This window comes from Pteronotus mesoamericanus, unplaced genomic scaffold (genome assembly GCF_021234165.1).
Source record: "Pteronotus mesoamericanus isolate MK-2021 breed Mesoamerican mustached bat unplaced genomic scaffold, CSHL_Meso_final contig_166, whole genome shotgun sequence".
NCBI classification, from domain to species: domain Eukaryota; kingdom Metazoa; phylum Chordata; class Mammalia; order Chiroptera; family Mormoopidae; genus Pteronotus; species Pteronotus mesoamericanus.
In genome coordinates, this window is record NW_026555066.1 from 342023 (window position 1) to 359383 (window position 17361).

Below are 17361 nucleotides of genomic sequence, written 5' to 3' on the forward strand. Positions count from 1 at the left end.
TCTGGAACCACAGTGATACGGACTTGGGAAAGCTATGACCAGAGGTTCTGCCTCTATCCGACTGCCTCCTTTCTATTCCTCCAAGCAGAGTTCAGAGGCTGACGCTGTAGCCCAAGATTGGTGGTGGCCTGAGCCACTCTTTCGGTACTTTAACCTAGACCTCAACTAGGAGCTTCAAACGTGGGACTCCTTGCTGAAAAAGGTATTTTGTGTGAACCCTTGGGAATCAGGATCCCTAAGCTAGTGTTCTCCACCTTTAACCTTCATTCTTCTACCCTTCTCCCCAGTTCCTATCTCTCTTCATGCCTCACCCCCATCCCATTCCCTCCTCTCCATTCCCCCCTGGGGCTGCCCCATCCCCTTGCTTCCCCCCTTCCTCTTCTCTCTCTGCTCTCTATCCTCCACTCCTGTCAACCGCCCTGTTGCCCTCCTTCCTCTTTCCTTCTCTGCCACCCTCTCTGCCCTCTCTGCCCCTTCCCCCTCTCTGTTCCCCATCTTGGACACCCCTCTCCACAATCCCTTTATCCCCCTATTACCTTATACCTATCATTACTAAGGCCATGACCTTAGCAGTTCAAGAAGCTTAAAATGTCTGCAGAATCTTCTCCTTCAGTGACCTTATATTGTGGTGATAGATGGAATGAGCAGGCTGGGGTTGTGCTTAGGCTTAGACATGGAAACGTTCTGGTGGTTGCCATAGCCATCCCTGTAATTGTTTTTTAAATGATGTCTGGAGGCTCAGAAGAGTCTTAAAGTCTTAGGATAAGTCCAGGGAAGTGAGAAGGCTTAGTTGGTGGAACCTAGTAGAGGAGCCATAAGTGAAGTGCAACTTGGAGAAACAGTCACCATCAGGCTGAAGGGATAAAATGACCTAAGAACAGCAATCTGACAGAAAATGGAACTTGGGGGAGAAAATCAAATTGAATCCCCATCTCTCATACCATATACAAAATGCAGTTCCAAAAGGGTTAAAAACTTAAATGAGAAAGGCAAAACTTTAGAAATTTTAGAAGAATATATGGGAGCCCTGGCTGATGTGGCTCAGTGGATTGAGTGCTGGCGTGCGAATCAAAGAGTCACTGGTTTGATTCCCAGTCAGGGCACATGCCTGGGTTGCAGGCCAGGTCCCCGGTGCAGGGCACGTGAGGGGCAACCACACATTGATGTTTCTCTCCCTCTCTTTCTCCTCTTTCCTCTCTTTCTCCTCTTTCCTGTCTAAATTAAATAAATAAAATCTTTAAAATATATATGTATTCTCCCACACATCCTTCATGTATATGCTCATGCATGTGACACGTGTGTCACATGTGTGTGCACATATATGTACACATGTATACGTGTGTGTTCATGTGTGTATATGAAGAGTAGATGGGAGAATATCTTTATGACCTCAGGGGATTTCTTAAATAATAAAAACTATTATCAAATAATAATCAAGTGAAAAGACCAGCCACAAATTGAAGAGGTTTGCCACATATAAACTAAGAAATGATTTGTGGGTAGAATATATAAGGAACTCCTATGATTAATAAGAAAAGGGCAAGCAACCTGATTTTTTTAAAAAATGAACAAAAGATATGAATGGGCACTTCAGAGAAGAATAAACAAAAATAGCCAAAACACAAATGAAAAGATGAGCAACCTCATTAGCAGTAGGGAAAATGCCAATTAAAATTGATCATTACAATTTTATATCCACAAATGGGCAAAAATTAAAAAGTCTGCAATACCAAGTGTTGGTGAAGATGTGGGGTGCCTGGAGTTTTTATCCACTGTAGTAAAGGTGTAAATTGGTACAATCTCCTTGGAAAAACAAGTTAGCATTATCTTGTAGAGCTAAACATGCTTTAAGTGCTAGGATCCAGCACTTCCATTCCTGGGTATATGCTAAAGAAAGTTTCCCACCTGTATATATGTGTATATATGTGTATATATGTCTCTTTTAACCTACAGGTTACTCCTCCCTCTTTTTCTCTTGCAATTAAAAAATAAGCTGTGTTATTTGCGCTACAGAGCCCTAGTCTCTCTTGAAGCCACTTCAGTCAGACTTTCCTCCTCACAACTCTACCAAAACTGTTCTTGTCATGGTCATCAGCAACCCTCACGTTACTAAATCAGTAAGGTCTCAGTCCTCCTCTTAATCCGTCATCAGTTGCTCACTCCTCCCAAAATCACTTTCTTCACTTGACTTCTTTGATATCACGCTCTTGGTTTTTCTCCCACCTCACTGGCCATTCCTCCTTAGCCTACGGTGCTGGCTTCTCTTCTCCCTGTCTCCCCTGGGACATTCTTAACCATCTACTCTCACTCCTTTAGAGGGCTCTTACAGCCTTACAGCCTTATAGCTTTCATTTTCTTTGTATCAGTCAGGATAGGCTAAATTATGCTGAGATTACAAACAACCCCCAAATCTCAGCAGCATATAAAAACAAACATCTGTTTCTCACTCTTGCTTCTTGTCCACTGTGGGTTGGCTACATCTCTGCTCTATGTCATCATTCCAGTGATCCAGGCCAAAGGAGTGGCCCTTACCTGGAACACTGCCAGTGTCAGAGCAGAGAGTGAAGAGAAAAAGTAGTTATCACCTAATGGCTCTTAGTTCTGCTTGGCAATGACACCTGTCAATTCTCACACTGGAGAGAGCAAAGCAAATCACATGGCTAACTTTGAGGGCAGTGAGATAAGGATGTATAATCCTTCCGGAGGCCCAAACCTTAAATTTATTCTTGATACTGCTCTCACACTGCACATCCGATCCACCAGAAAGTCCTGTCAGCTCCACCTTTAAAATATATCCAGAATCTGACCACTCCTCACCACCGCTGCTATTACCAAACCAGTGTGAATCCCGTCATCTCCTGCCTGGACGACTGCTACAGCCTTCTGACTGGTCTCCTGGCTTCTAGGCTTGCCTCCCCTACTCCAAGTCTATTCTTAACACAGCAACCAGAGTTGTCCTTTGAAAGTCAAAGGCAAAACACACCATTCCTAGTGCTCAAAACCCTCCAATGGCTGCCCACCTCTCTCGGAGTAAAAGCCACAGCCTTTACAATGGTCTGCAAATTCTCTCTAATGACATTTCCTACCTACCTCTCCTTCATTCACGCACTTGCCTCCTGCTGCTCCCATGAATATATGTTTCTTGTGTACATCTTAAGGCCTTCACACTTGCTGTTCCCTCTGTCTGGAGTGCTCTCCTCCTAGATACCTGCATAGGTGTCTCCCTCACCTTCAAGTACTCCCTCAAATACTACCTTCTTAGTTATGCCTCCCGTGGCTCCCATATTTAAAATTGCAACACTCCCCATTTCCTTTGCACTTTCATTTCCCCTTATCCTCTCTCTATTTTTCCCATAGCACTTATATCATCATCTTACAAACTATTGAATGTATTCTCTATTGTGTTGTGTGTCTGCTTTGAGTAGGAAATGACCTCCACAAGAACTCAAACAGATTTGTCGCGCTGCGCTGCGGCTCTGGGGGGCACACTGCCACGGGGGAGCACCGCTGAGAGTGCAGAGCTCCCTGAACTTGAGGGAAACCGGCTGGGCCAGCTGAGGGGGGAGCAGGGCTCTGAATCCCGCAGAGCCTGTCCCGGGGTTGTCACAGATGAGGGGGATAAACACAAAACATCACAAACACTTCTCTGTTTGCCAGGAGAGCTGACAGGGGCACTTCCCTCCTACTGGAGAGGGCCCTGCCTCATCCCCCTAGTGGGGAAGGCCCTGTTGCCGTTTGTTCCAAGGCTTTTATAGAAAAACTTATCAGTGGGGCTAGGTAACAGGGATGCATATGTAATATCATTACATTAGCATGTTAAGTTTCACAGAGAATAGATACTTTTAAGAAAACAAGTGACAGGAATTCACTGATTGACATGGGTCCAAGAGGAGACCAGTATAAACAAAAGAGAATGAAGATAAGGACAAGCGCCTTAATGATAAAGGGTAAGGGGTGTAAATAATGTGAAGGTCCTTTGCAGCATGAGCTGGCCACGGATCCGAGAGAAGAACAAAGCACACTTTAAAGAAATTACTTTTAGGCCTGATTTCCCTGGCAACCGCCAGACCTGATTTAGAGCGGACTCCTGCACCGCTTCAAGCCTGATCCAGGCAGGGGGAGGGAACCACCAAGAGATAAGGAGACTGCTTCTCGGCTGCAATGAGGACTCCAACCATGTCCAAGCCAAGCCGAGAGGTGTGGGGGCCTCTTTTCCCCTTATCCGTGTCCCCCAATTTCTCATCTGCTGCCTGTATCAGTCGATGCCTGGCTTAGGTTGCCCCTCCCCCAAGGGGTCTTACCTGTCCTTGGCAGGGACCATCACAAGGCAAAGCAGCGTTCGGGGGGGCAGGTCATGTCTCCTCAGGAGCCTGTTTCTTGAAGGCCTCCTGATTATTCGCAGCCTTGGGGCCCTCCAGCCTGTTGGCAGGGTTACAGCTCCTGAAACCAGGCAGGGCGTTTCCTAACACTGATTTTTATCACTTATGCTCCTTGATGTCTCCCAATCCTTAAAAGAGAGTCTGACAGTAGGCACTCCACAAATACTTGTTAAGTGACGGAATGAACGTAAATGAGAAAACCAAGATGTAGGATAATATATACTGCATGATATTTTATAAAATTCCAAAACAAGGAAATATTTTAAAATATTGTTCAGGGAATGGTACACATAGTATATTTATGCATAGTAGTAAGGGAGTAGAAACATCTTGGAAAATGGTTATATTTCAGGGTAAGGATGAGGGAGAAGAGATACAAGATACTTAATTGCATTGATCATGTTTTATTTCTTAAGTTGGACAGTTGGTTCATGGGTCTCTATTTTATCATGCTTCCTAACTTAAATATGGGATATATATCATTCATACACACACACACACACACACATAATATGGATATCCTATATATATATATATAAAAAATATTTCACAGTTACAAAAAGTTTAAAAAAAAAAAAAGGTGAGAACTAGCTGTAGGAGGAGTTGGGGGATGGTGTTCCGAACAAAAGAAGGCTGTGTATGAAGGCCCTGAGGTAGGAGCAGCTGTTTCATTGGAGGACTTGATACCAGTGAGCCTGGAGCACTGTCAGCAGGGGAGCCGGTGGCGTGAGATGAACTGGACAGCGGTGCAGGAACCGGGTCTTGCAAGCCCACACTTAGGAGTTTGGATCTGATTCTAAGTGCAGTGGGAAGGCGGTGGAGGCTTTAAGCAGGTGAGAGACATGGTAAGATTTATGTTGGCACAAGTGTTTTGGCTGGCTCCCACGCCGAAAAGTAGGCGTCCCAGAATATGAAACAGCAGGCACACTTAAGCCCTCTAGCCTTTCATTTGACTACAGAATAATAAAAATAAAAGGGGAAATGGTGGTGCCACTTCCTAAAGTGAGGAAAACCGAATGAAGCGTAATGGGAAAGGGACAGTGTTGCAAATGAGTTTGAGACGTGGAAAGGTGAGCAGGGAGCAGATCATGGAGACACCCTTATAAATCTAGCAGATGGGATTAGACTTTGTCCTGTAAATACTGGGAAGCCATTTGCTTTACAGCTGCTTCTTAAAGGTTTTAAGCCCGGGGAGGGGGGCGTGGTCAGATTTGCTTTTATTTTTTTTTTAATTTTATTTATTATTTATTTTTAGAGAGATGGGAAGGGAAGGAGAAGAGAGAAACATCAATGTGTGGTTGCCTCTCACTTGTCCCCTACTGGGGACCTGGCCCGCAACCCAGGCATGTGCCCTGACTGGGAATCGAACCAGTGACTCTGCTTCACAGTCTGGAACTCAATCCACTGAGCCACACCAGCCAGGGCCAGACTTGCTTTCAGAAGGATCTCTGGTAGCCAGTGCAGAGAAAGAAATAGGGTAACACTGGAGCAAGGGAGGCCTGTGAAGCTCTTGGAAATGTTGCCTGGCTCCAGATTGTGAGGCCTGAATTAGGGTAGTGACAGCAGAGATGGAAGACACTAATATGAAATGTAACAGGAAGTAAAATCAGTAGGAATCAGTAACTGGCGAGATACTGTGGGGAGAAAGGAATGGGGGTGGGGTATAGCACTGATGGGCCATCCCACCTCACCCTTTCTCCAGATGTTTAACCTAAACCTGCCACCAGATCCCAAGGAGGTGGCAGCCATTGAGGCTAGAAGAAATCGAGAGAAAGAACGACAGAACCGATTCTTTGATGTGCGGACCCGAGTCTTAGGGGTGAGTGGGCGGCGAGGACTTTCTTGGGACCCGGAGCCACCTTACTTTTGCAGCTGAAGAGGAACATAGCAGTGCCTGTTACAGCCCCTCCCTGATTTGAGCATGCCCTAGGGATGGAAAGGAACGGGGGAAGGCGCCCACCCCCAGGCATGGGAAGGAGGTTGGGGCTGCTGCAGGGGAAGAGACTGGGGGAAGAGGAGCCGGTGACAGCTGGCTTTTCTCCAGTCCGCTCTGGGCCAAAGAGGCCTGGTTCTTGAGAGATGAATATGGAGCTAAAAGAAGTCTAAAGGATATTTGATATGGCATATGTGCCTAAACTCTCTGGAAGGCTAGGGAAGAAACTGTTAACCAGGCTGAGGGTCAGAAATGGCAGGGACACTGATTCTTCACTAAACTGTATTCCCTTTTGCATGATTTTGAAACATTTTAAATGAACAAATTATAAGCAAAATAAAGAGAAAATACGGATAGTTTAAGAAAAAAATAGATTGCTGGGTGGGGCGGCTAAAGGGAGAATGCAGCATGGGATTCTGGAAAAGACCCCATATTGTGCTCAAGGGCCAGGCCTGCCGTTTACTAGATGGGTGGCTTTGGATGAGTCACATGTCTTCTCTGAGCTCCAAGCTTGGTAAAGTGAGGGAGGCTAAAGGGAATGTTGAGGGATTCATTTAAGGCGGCGGCTCGGGAAACCACAGCTTAGAGCCTGACACACGTAAGCAGTTGGCCGAGGGATGAGTGGTGTAACTGAAATCCAGTTTGGCAAGTGTTTCCTAGGGCCGGCTCTGTGTCAGGGACTGGGCTGTACAGTAGGGATACAAAGCTAAGGGCCTGTCTCGGCCCTTACTGGGATCACAGTCTCGTGAAGGAGATCATCGATAGAAGCAAACTTCAATACAGTGTGGACAATGGGTCCTCAAGCCTGTGGGAGTAGCACCTGTCAGAGGGGTCAGAAAAGGGAAGCCTGAGCTTGAGGGATAAATAGGAGTTTCAGTAAAGAGGGGAGGAAGAGTGTTCCAAGTGAAGGAATGGCTGGGGCAAAAACTGTCTGTGCAAAACAGTGTAAGATGTGCAGGAAACTAAGCACAGAGCCCCTGAGGGTGGGACAAGGGAAGAGGCTACCGAGATGAGGTTGGAGAACGAGGCAGAAGCTAGACCACTGAGGGGCTTACAGACCATGGTGACAGTGGAACGTCATCCAGTAGGCATTGGGGATCTATAGGAGGATTTCGAAGCAGGATTTCTGAGCCACTTAAGGTCTGCTGCTGGGCCACTACCATAATTTAGCACATTTCTTTGGGATCAGGTGGATGTTGGAGCCCTGAACAGCCAGGTGGAAGAGCGGAAGCTTTGGGAGGCCACGGAGCGGAGCAAGGAGGCAGCTTACGGTAAAAGCCCAAGGCCAGAGGCCTGCCAAGGAGGATCTTGCACAGAGCTGGGTGGAGTGAGGTAGGGCAGGAGAGTGGAGCCTGAGGCCTGGGGTGTGGTGGAACCAACCAGATGGGCCTTGGGAGCAGAGGCCCAGCTGAGTGGGCTGTCCCTCCCCACAACTCCCAGGTGCCACCCAGGTACACTATGACTTGGTAGCCCAGATGCTAGAGAAGAAAGAGGAAGAACGAAAACGTCAACTGGCCAAAAATGTCCACGAGTTTCAGGAGCAGAAGCAGCAGCTCGAGAATTGGCATGAATTTCACCTTTGGGACCCAAACCAACCCTGGAAGGGGTTTTTAGCCTGTCAGAGTAACAATAAGCCCCACTGTGGCCCAGCCAGCATGCAGTCCCTCTCTAGGGAGGACTTGGACAGGGCCACGTGCCGGAGAATGCAGCAGGAGGTCAGGCACAGCCTGGAGAAGCAGGTGAAGGAGCAACAGCAAGCCAGGGATGAAGAAATGAGTGCAGGTAAGGAGCTGGGCCCTCCAGGCTGAGACCTGAAGCCTGAGAGGGTTTTCCTGAGACAGGTACAGCAGCCAGGAGACCAGAACTGTGCGGGGAGGTCCAATTACCCCATACAGCTGCTGCTGAAAGACTGATCAGAGCCCAACTTCCCCAACTCCCTTCAACAATTGCCAGTGTAGCCATTGGTCCCCAGTCGGCCTGGCATTCCATTATGTGGAGGCAGCACAATGAAAGACCTAATAGTTCTGCTACTTACTAGCTGGCCTGGGCAAATGAAATTTTCATCTCTGTGCTTCAGTTTCCTCATCTTTAAAATGGGAGTAATCATACCACATAGAGCTCATAAGAATGAAACGAGATTCTGTATGTGAAGCACAATCTGTAGCACTGGGTCTGTGAGTGGTCTGGTAGTTTAGGATACTCAAACAGTTTAGTGTTAGCGCAGCCCAGGACTGAGGATTTGGAGGATGAGAAAACTAACACCGAACTGAGGAATTGTGACTTTATCGTATAGGCAGTGGGTATTCACTCAAGGGTTTTAAGTCAGTGCTCAATGACTAACAGCTACCATTACTATGACATCTGTGACTCCTCTTCCATAAGAGTAAGTCCTTTGCAGGCAAGGACTATTTCTTTTTTAAGATTTTATTTATTTATTTATAGAGAGAGGGGAAGGGAGGGAGAGAGGGAGAGAAACATCAATGTGTAGTTGCTTCTTGCACGCCCTCACCGGGGAACCCGGCCTGCAACCCAGGCACATGCCCTGACTGGAAATCAAACCAGCAACTCCTTGGTGCACAGGCCAGCACTCAATCCACTGAGCCACACCAGCCAGGGCAAGCACTATTTCTTATCTATTCGCACCGCTCACCTTTCAAATCACCCCTATCATAGCATCCTGTTCTGTTGAACCGCTCATTATAGATGTAACTAACTTTGAAAGTATTTGTGGAATGTCTGTCTTTTCTCCCAAAATATCAGCTCACTAAAGATGAACTGTATTTCTCATTTCCACCCCTGTATCCCAGTGGCCTAGTACAGTGCCTGCCATTGTGTCAGGAGCTCAATAAAATATTGCTGAGAGATCAGTTAAAGACCAAAGTAAACAAGACAGGCACCCTGGCCTTCCAGAAGGCCACAGAACTATGCCTCCCAGAAAATCAGTTTAGAGTAAGAGGAAAAGATACATGCAGAAGTCACTCCTCAGCAAATATTTATGCTTTAACACTGTGTTATGCACTCTGACAAGTACTGTAATAGAAGTGCATATAGAACGTGGAAGGAACATCAACATGGAACTGGTAAATTCTTACAAGGAAAGGGAGGCAGGGTAGGGGGGTGGCACAGGTCAGCTGTCAGGAACCAATTTTAGAAAGCTGGATACTATTTTGCCAGGATGGGGTGAGACCCTTCCTGGCAGAGTGGTAGCAAGAGGAAGAGCACCGGGGCTGTGAATGGTCTGGGAGTTTTCAGATGAACAGTTTAGTGTTAGTGAAGCCCAGGGTTGAGGACTTGGAGGAAGAGAAAATGGGCAAGAACCTTTTACACCAAAGTGAGGAATTGTGACTTTTATTGTGTAGGCACTGGGTAACCACTTAAGGGGTTTAAGCAGAGGAGTGACAAAACCATTTCAATACTCAGCAAACATTAAGCTACCTACTTTGTGATTGGCATAGTGAACAAAACAAAAATCCTTGCTGTTGTGGAGTTCACACTCTAATGGGCACAGAGACGATAAACAAGGTAACAGTGAAATATATAAGGTGGTTAAGACAATTGCTAGGGAGAAAAATAACACAATAGGGTATATGGGGACTTTTGGAAAGGGTGCACAGTTGCAATTTTAAATAAGGAAAACCTCACCAAGGTAACATTTGAAAACAGATCTAAAGATGAGGGAGTGAGCAGCACAAATATCTGAGGGAAGAACTGTCTAGATAGAGGAAATCACTAGTGCAAAGGCCCTGAGGCGGGAGAGAGGGCGTCTGGAATGTTTGAGGAAGAGCAATGAAGCCAGAGTAGCTGCAGTAGAGTGAGTGAGGGTAGTAGGAAGAGTAGTAGGAAGTGAGGTCAGAGAGGTGCTAGGGGCCAAATCAAGCAGGCCTTATGGGCCACAATGAGGACCTCAGTTTTTACTGAGTGAGGTGGGAGCCACAGGAAGGTTTTGGGCATTGAAGTCACGTGATTTTTGATTTTGACAGATAACTGTTAGCCAATGTAGAGATTGGATTAGAGGTGGTTAGACTAGAGGCCAGGAGATCAGGTAGCAGACTATTGTAGCCAAGGGGTGGTGGCTGACAGACAGCTATGTAGCTATATGATCCTGAAGTTCCACGACCAGTCTGGGCTGCAGAGAGAGATCTGGGGCCAAGGTGGGAGGGGGTGTGGGTATGCAAATGAGTAGAATGCTAAGCCAGGAGGAGCCTGGGAAAAGGGTGAGCAAATGGTGCACTCTGTAAGAACAAAGGCCAAAGCTGTCTTATTAGCCACTACAACCTCAGTCAGTGACTTATACAGGGCCTGCGACATAGTAGATGGAATGAATAAAGGAAAAGGAGCCTATAATAATGACTGAGAAGGGATCAGTGAGGTAGGGACAAGATGCATAAAAAAATAGTAACAATAATAATAGCAAACCTTTATTGAGCACTTACTGTGCACCAGATGCTGTGCTCAACTTTCTACTGTGTATGTAACTCATTGAATCATCACAACAGCCCTACGGTGCAAGTACTAGTATAATCCCCAGTCAGCAGAGGAAACTGGAGAACATAGATGCTAAGTAACTTGTTCAGAGTCATACAGCTAGCAAGTGATGGAAACGGGGAGTGAACACAGGGAGGTTGGCTGCAGAGCCTGTGTGCTTGACCACTATGCCATACTTGCCTTCTCTCAGTCTTCATGAGAAAATGGTACCTCAGAGGTCGAGAGAGGAATTTCAGGGAGGGAGTCCTCCATAGTGTCAAATGCCCTGAAGCAGTTCAGGTAGGAACGGAGACCTGTGTATCGGGTTTAGAAATTAGGAGTAGTTGGTGATTTTTATCAGAGCAGCAGGCAGGCATATGAGAAAGCGGAGCTGGACACAGACACGGCACTGCGCTGAGTGAGAGCCTCTGTAGTGGGATGGAAGGAGCATGGGCTGATTCCTCCGGTACCTGGATTCAAATCCCAACCTACTACTTGCCAACTGTGTGACTTCAGGTAGTTTTACTTCACCTCCGACCTTTCTGTGTCCCCATCTGAAAAATGGGGCTAATCCTTCCTGAGTTACTGTGAAGAATGAAATGAAGCAGCACCCCCCACTATTTTCTTTACCCCCCATACCCAGCCCTCCAGTCTCTGAAGTGCATGCCACAGTGCCTCTTCAAAGCCAGGGCTTTAGCCTGTGCTCCAGACCCCATTGTCCCTGCCCCACCCCGCAGGCTGTATTCCCTGATATCCCCTTCCCTGTGTTCTCAGCACTTCCCCTTCCATGCAGGCTGTAAACAAGCTTAAGTCTAAACCATCTTGAAGAAACAGAAGCCTCCCTCCACCGTGATTCCTCTAGAAGCTGTGAGTTAGCTGTGTGCCTTTACAACCATACCTTTTGAAAAATCTGCTTCCGCTTGTCTCTTCTCTGTGACTTCCCAGTCACACCTCAACCCCCTCAGATCTCATTTCTCCCCACACAACTTCGCTGTCACTTCTCTTACTAAAATCACCAAGGCCCTTGGTGTTTTCAGGTCCAAGTGGCTCTGGTTACTCTTTTCTCCTTGACTGAATCTTTCTTGCTACACTTGACTCCAGTTACATCTTCCTTCTTGAACCTCCCTCTTCCTTGGCTTGTGACAGCACATTCTGCTCGTAGCTCCTGACCATCCTCTGTCTGCCTCTTGCGGGTTCCTCTTCCTTCTACTCTTTCCTTCTTGAGACTGTGTCCCAAACACACTGCTCCCCCTGCCCTGCACACTTACCTGAGATGTCCTCAGCCTTCATTCTGGTTTCAGCTATGTCATCACTTCTGTCCTGACTCTCTACCTGCAGAATCAGACATCCAGATGCCTGCTGACCCTCTCCAACTCAGCTTCCTAAACAGGATTCATCGGTGCCCCCTAACCTGCTCTTCATTCTGTATCTTCTACTTCTGGTGGTGGCCACGCCACGCCATGTCCCCAGTCATCCAAGCCAGCACCCTGAGAAGCACCTCTGAGTCTTCTCTCCCTTACTCCTTCATCTAAGTACTGTTGATGTAACCTCCTATATATTTCCCCTCTAGCCTTTCCATCGCTGGTCTAGTTTGAATCCTCCCAACTGGCCTGCTCTTAGCCTCCAAGATGGCTTCCCTATCTCCACCGTCTCCCACCAGGAGCTTTCTAAAATGCAAATCTGACCGCATCACCTCCTTGCTTTAAATCCTCCCATGCCCCCCCCCCCTCAGGTGCAGTTTCTGGCCCTTAGCCTGGCCCCTGAAAAACTCTCTAGCCACTTGCATTTTATGTTCCATAGTAGGTACTTAAGAAGTATTTGTCAAATGAATTCATTGAGCACCGACTATGTGCCGGGCTCTAATCTAGATGCTAGCACATGGTAGTGAATAAAACAGACAGAAAGCCTGCCCTCACAAAGGTTACCTTCTAGTGAGGAGAGAGACAGGCAATAGTCAAAATAATTTTAAATGTAGAGTATATTGGATGGTTACAAATGCTAGAGAGAAAAATCAGGGAAGGGAAATAAATGTTGGAGGCAAGCAGGTTGCAATTTTAGATAGGAGAAAAAGGGAAGGCCTTACTGAGGCAATAACATGTGAGCAAAGACTTGAGGGAAACAAAAAACCTGAGTTGAGAATAACATCTATTGCAAATCCATGAGGCAAGAGTGTTTGGCACGTTCTAGAAGCAAGGCCAGTGTGGCTGGATTAAAAGTGTCAGTACCTTTGCTTATGTTATGCCTGTGGCCTGGAATGCTCTTTGCTCTTTCTGCCTATATGCAACATGTATTTCAAAGATAACCTCCCCCTCGAAGCCTGCTTTCACCCACCATCCAAAGTTCTCATAATGCTCTGTATCACTGACTTACCACATTGTGGTATGACAATCTACATTTGATCCATCCCTGCACTAGACAGGGAGCTCTCTGAGGAAAGGATCTAATTCTCTGGTGTCCTCAGAGTCCAACACATGGCCATTAGACTGAAGCTCAGAGAGGTGGAATTACCTCCCCAAGGTCACACAGCTCAAAAGCAACAGAGCTGGCATTGGGTCCAGGTCCATTGGAGGCATCTTTCGGTTAGGCACCTGAGAAATCCTGGTTACTGCCACTTTGGCTAGCCTTAGCCCTACAGAGTAGCTCTTTCCACATCCCTGCATTAGGATATTATCCCCCACTCCAAAACACACACACACACACACACACACACACACACACACACACACACTTGTTGAACAAGTGGCTGAATTAGTGAACCAGGAATGGAGCAGGCCAGTACAGTGCCCTGGCCATATTTCTCTGTGTAGATGAGCTCAGAGAAAAGCTGCACCTAGCAGTGGACATGCGGGCCACCCAGCTGGCCAAGCTGGAGGAGTCCTGTTGCACAGCCATGAGGTATGCCGTGGCCAACGCCAACAAAGCCCAGGTAGGCCTGAGCCATCCAGCGTACTGGGCTCTCCCTAACCCCCTGAATAAAGTCCTGGGAACCTTAGCCACATCTTTTCCCTCACAGTACTTCTCCCATCAACACTAGCCTCTTACCTGCCTGAGGACTTCCCCATTTACTTAAGGGCCCTCTTAGGGTAGAAGATACCATTCCCCACGTGCAGACTGAAGATGACTTGAGAACAGAACACTGCCCTCCCTTCCACGGCTGCTCAATCTAAGGGCTCCCAGAGGCAGGGACGTTCCCTGTCTGTGCCACCCCTTCCCCAGCTTAGGCACTATCTCTGTCCCTTCTATCCATGAGATGGAGGAGAGCAGGGCCATGTGTCCCCCTCCCCTGTGACTGAGAGTTCCCTTGAGGCTGGGCACCCAAATGCTCACATTCGGGGATCCCACCAGGCAGCTGAGCAGGCTGAACGAAAGCGCCATGAGCATCAGCGTGAACAGGCGGCCAACTTCAAGGAGATCCAGCACCAGGTCAAAAGTGACCTACTGAAAGGGAAACCCCAGATCACCCAACACTCTGAGGCTCCCTCCCGGGCCCTGCCCCATTTCTGGAAGGGTGCGAACCCAGAGCAGCGATCTGTCATCAAGAAATCCCAGGAGGCGCAATGTCGTGAAAAGGAGGCACAGCGCCAGGCTGAACGAGCACTGGATGCCGAATGGGAAAGCCAGACCATTAACCTGGCCCAAGCAGCCATGGAGCTAGAAGAGCAGGAGAAGGAACTGTGTGCTGAATTCCGGAGGGGGCTGGGCTCCTTCAACCAACAGCTGGCTCAGGAGCAAAGAGCCCAGTGAGTTCGAGGGGTGGCAGCAGGGATGACTGCCAATGGGTGGGGAGGAATGGTGAAGGCCAGGGACAGAGGGAAAACCCATCGGCTGAGGCCTCTGGTTTTCTTTCACAGGCAGGATTACCTGAATTCAATAATCTACGCCAATCAACCTACAGCCCAATATTACCTACAGTTCAACACCAGCAGCCGCTGAGCTCAAGATGGTCATCTCTCCTTCCCTCCACCCCATCGAGCACACAGAAACTAAGAGTCAAAGAGGAAAATGCTACAGACCCCCTACCACAATCCATTCCCCAGAGGGAGAGAGCTGAGCCAGTATACCCATCTTTGAGCCGAGGTAATAAAATTGTTCACTAAGATCAAGGTCACATGTTGTAATACGACAAAGGTGTGAAGTACTGCCTTTCCCATGCAACCCCTGGGAACCGTGCATCTGACCCTGTCAAGTCTTCGCCCATTCACCTTTGTTCCCTATGTCAGTTCCCCCAGCACACAGCACTGTCCACTTCCTGTAAGAATAGAGACTTTATTAGGCACGGAGGGTCACTAGGGCAGTTACAAATGGCTACTAGCTTCCTCTCAAGCTGGAGCACAATATGCCAAGGATAGGAAGGGTGGAGGACTGTGTTTTCTCTGCCCTCTCCCTTCAAGGCTGCATGCGGATGGCCCCATCCAACCGGATGACCTCTCCATTGATGTATGGGTTCTCAATAATGGACTGTACCAGATGAGCATACTCAGCAGGGTCACCCAGTCGCTTGGGGAAGAGCACCTGACTGGCCAGGAAGTTGCATACCTTCTCCGGGAGGGTTGCCAGCAGCGGGGTGCCAAATAAGCCTAGACGAAACGGCCAGAGTCAGAGGCCCGCCCTCGTTCTCATGTGACCCTGATCCTCCCCCCACCTTTCTACCCTTCTTGTAGTTAGTTCTTCCCTATGCCAGAGATGCAAGGCCGCTGCTGCTTAGGTGGTGGATACTCTGCCCTCTCGATTGCCCATGGATCCCACCCAATCCCAGGTCTAGCAGGGACAGGATATATGTACCTGGAGCAATGGTCATCACCCGGATGCCCATGGGAGCCAGATCCCGAGCAATGGGCAATGTCATGCCCACTATGCCCCCCTTGGAAGCAGAATATGCAGCTTGTCCAACCTGGAGAAAGAGTGGAGGTCCTAGGTGGGAGGGCCCCAGTAAGTCACTGAGGAGGCACAAGCTTTGCCCCTGCTCACATACCTGGCCCTCAAAGGCAGCCACACTGGCAGTATTGATGATGACCCCACGCTGGCCTCCCTGATCTGGTTCATTCTGGCCCATCTCACCAGCTGCAAGGCGGATCACATTGAAGGTACCTAAGAGATTCACCTGGAGGACCAGGAGAGATATGGTTAGGACCTGAGGCAGAGGCAGCCTGTTGTCCCCTGAAAGCTTTGGGGGCACCCACAGCCAGGCACCTCTTAGTCCTATCCCTGGAGAACCTCCAAGGCCTTACATTGAGAACTCGCTGGAAGTCCTCCAACGCATGGGCCTCGTTCTTCTTTAAGTTGTATGTCCTGGCGGCTACTGCAATGCCTGCACAATTGACTGCTACACTCACACGGCCAAACTTTTCTCTTGCTAAAGTCAGGGCTGCTTGCACGTCCTTCTCTGAGGTCACCTTTAGAGGGAGAGGTGGAGGAGGCATTCATCACCCAGCACACACGTTCACCACTAAATCCATGGGAGGGGAGGGCAGAATTATGTAAGCAAGGCAGAGGCCAAGAGGAAACTCGAGACTGGGCCAAAGCTGAAAGTGTTAGGTACTACAGAGCAGTGTTTCAAAATATTTTTCAGTTCTATGCCCTCTTTTGATACATTCGCACACCAGTGGAGATTCTCAGTTGCTGTGGATCAGAGCACTGTTTTGAGAATTACTGATATGAAGATAGGCTAGCTTTTTTGTACCCCTACCTGCTAAGATGATTGCATCAAGCTTTACTGTCTGTAGTTTGTTTCATGAAAAGTTTTTCAACTGTGTGAATATAAAATTCCAGTATGAACTTTCAAACTATACATACCCTCTCCAGGAGATTCTGATTTGTCCAATCCCCACCCCCACTGTTGTGAAGGAAAAAGGAAATGGGCCCACCGCTACATACACAGCACCCTATGGGAGGGGGTCACCCCATGGGTTCCCTGGCCGGTGTCCTGAGGAGGTGAAGTGACCCCACTTACGTCAGCTGGGACGAAGGCACAGCTCTTCCCTAACTTCTTGGCCTGGACCTCCCCATCCGAGCTGGGCAGGTCCAGAAGAACAGCAGAGGCCCCCTGCCCCACCAGTCGCACTGCTGTGGCTAGTCCGAGGCCAGAGGCGCCTCCGGTTATTATGGCGACTAGACCCTGTGAAGAGGGACACAGTTAACGGCTACGCTGTGCAGACCCTTTCATCTGCCTGTTCTCCGGGTTTCTGCAAGGGAGGCTCCAGGTCACCCCTGCAGAGTGATTCAGCTGGGCCTCCTCTCCTTACCGACGGAACCTCTAGGTTTCTCATCCCCAGATAGTCCATCCAGTCACCCCACATACATGTGCTGCGGAGAACTGACCTTCACCTCCCGAGCCCCACCGCCGCAATACCAGGCCTAGATACGCGTGATCATTTCTCCCAGCACCGATCTCATCCCCCTACTTCCAGGGCCGCAATGGTCCCAGCAGGAGCAGCGGGGCAAGCCGCAGAGACAAGGGTACCTTCACGCTCCGGCTCGCAGCAGCCATTTTTTTTCGTAGTTTCGCCTCTTTCTGGCGCTCACTGATTGGCGAAGCCACGGGGCGGGGCCAGCGAAGCGTTCCGGCCGTCCGAGCCTCACGCGATT

At 48.5% G+C, this 17361-nt stretch overlaps 2 protein-coding genes across 2 annotated transcripts; one reads left to right on the top strand and one right to left on the bottom strand.

The window, feature by feature from the left end:
- Positions 1-5709: 5709 nt before the first annotated feature.
- Positions 5710-14866, top strand: RIBC1 (RIB43A domain with coiled-coils 1). The gene is made up of 6 exons (XM_054565689.1): positions 5710-6198; positions 7502-7583; positions 7753-8094; positions 13584-13702; positions 14122-14516; positions 14628-14866. The coding sequence occupies exons 1-6, from the start codon at positions 6052-6054 to the stop codon at positions 14707-14709; spliced, it is 1167 nt and encodes a 388-aa protein (XP_054421664.1). The 5' UTR covers positions 5710-6051; the 3' UTR covers positions 14710-14866.
- A 160-nt stretch (positions 14867-15026) lies between these two features.
- HSD17B10 (hydroxysteroid 17-beta dehydrogenase 10) lies at positions 15027-17361 on the bottom strand. The gene is made up of 6 exons (XM_054565690.1): positions 17237-17361; positions 16727-16891; positions 16005-16169; positions 15749-15877; positions 15559-15667; positions 15027-15353 (listed from the first exon to the last, which is right to left on the bottom strand). The coding sequence occupies exons 1-6, from the start codon at positions 17261-17263 to the stop codon at positions 15163-15165; spliced, it is 786 nt and encodes a 261-aa protein (XP_054421665.1). The 5' UTR covers positions 17264-17361; the 3' UTR covers positions 15027-15162.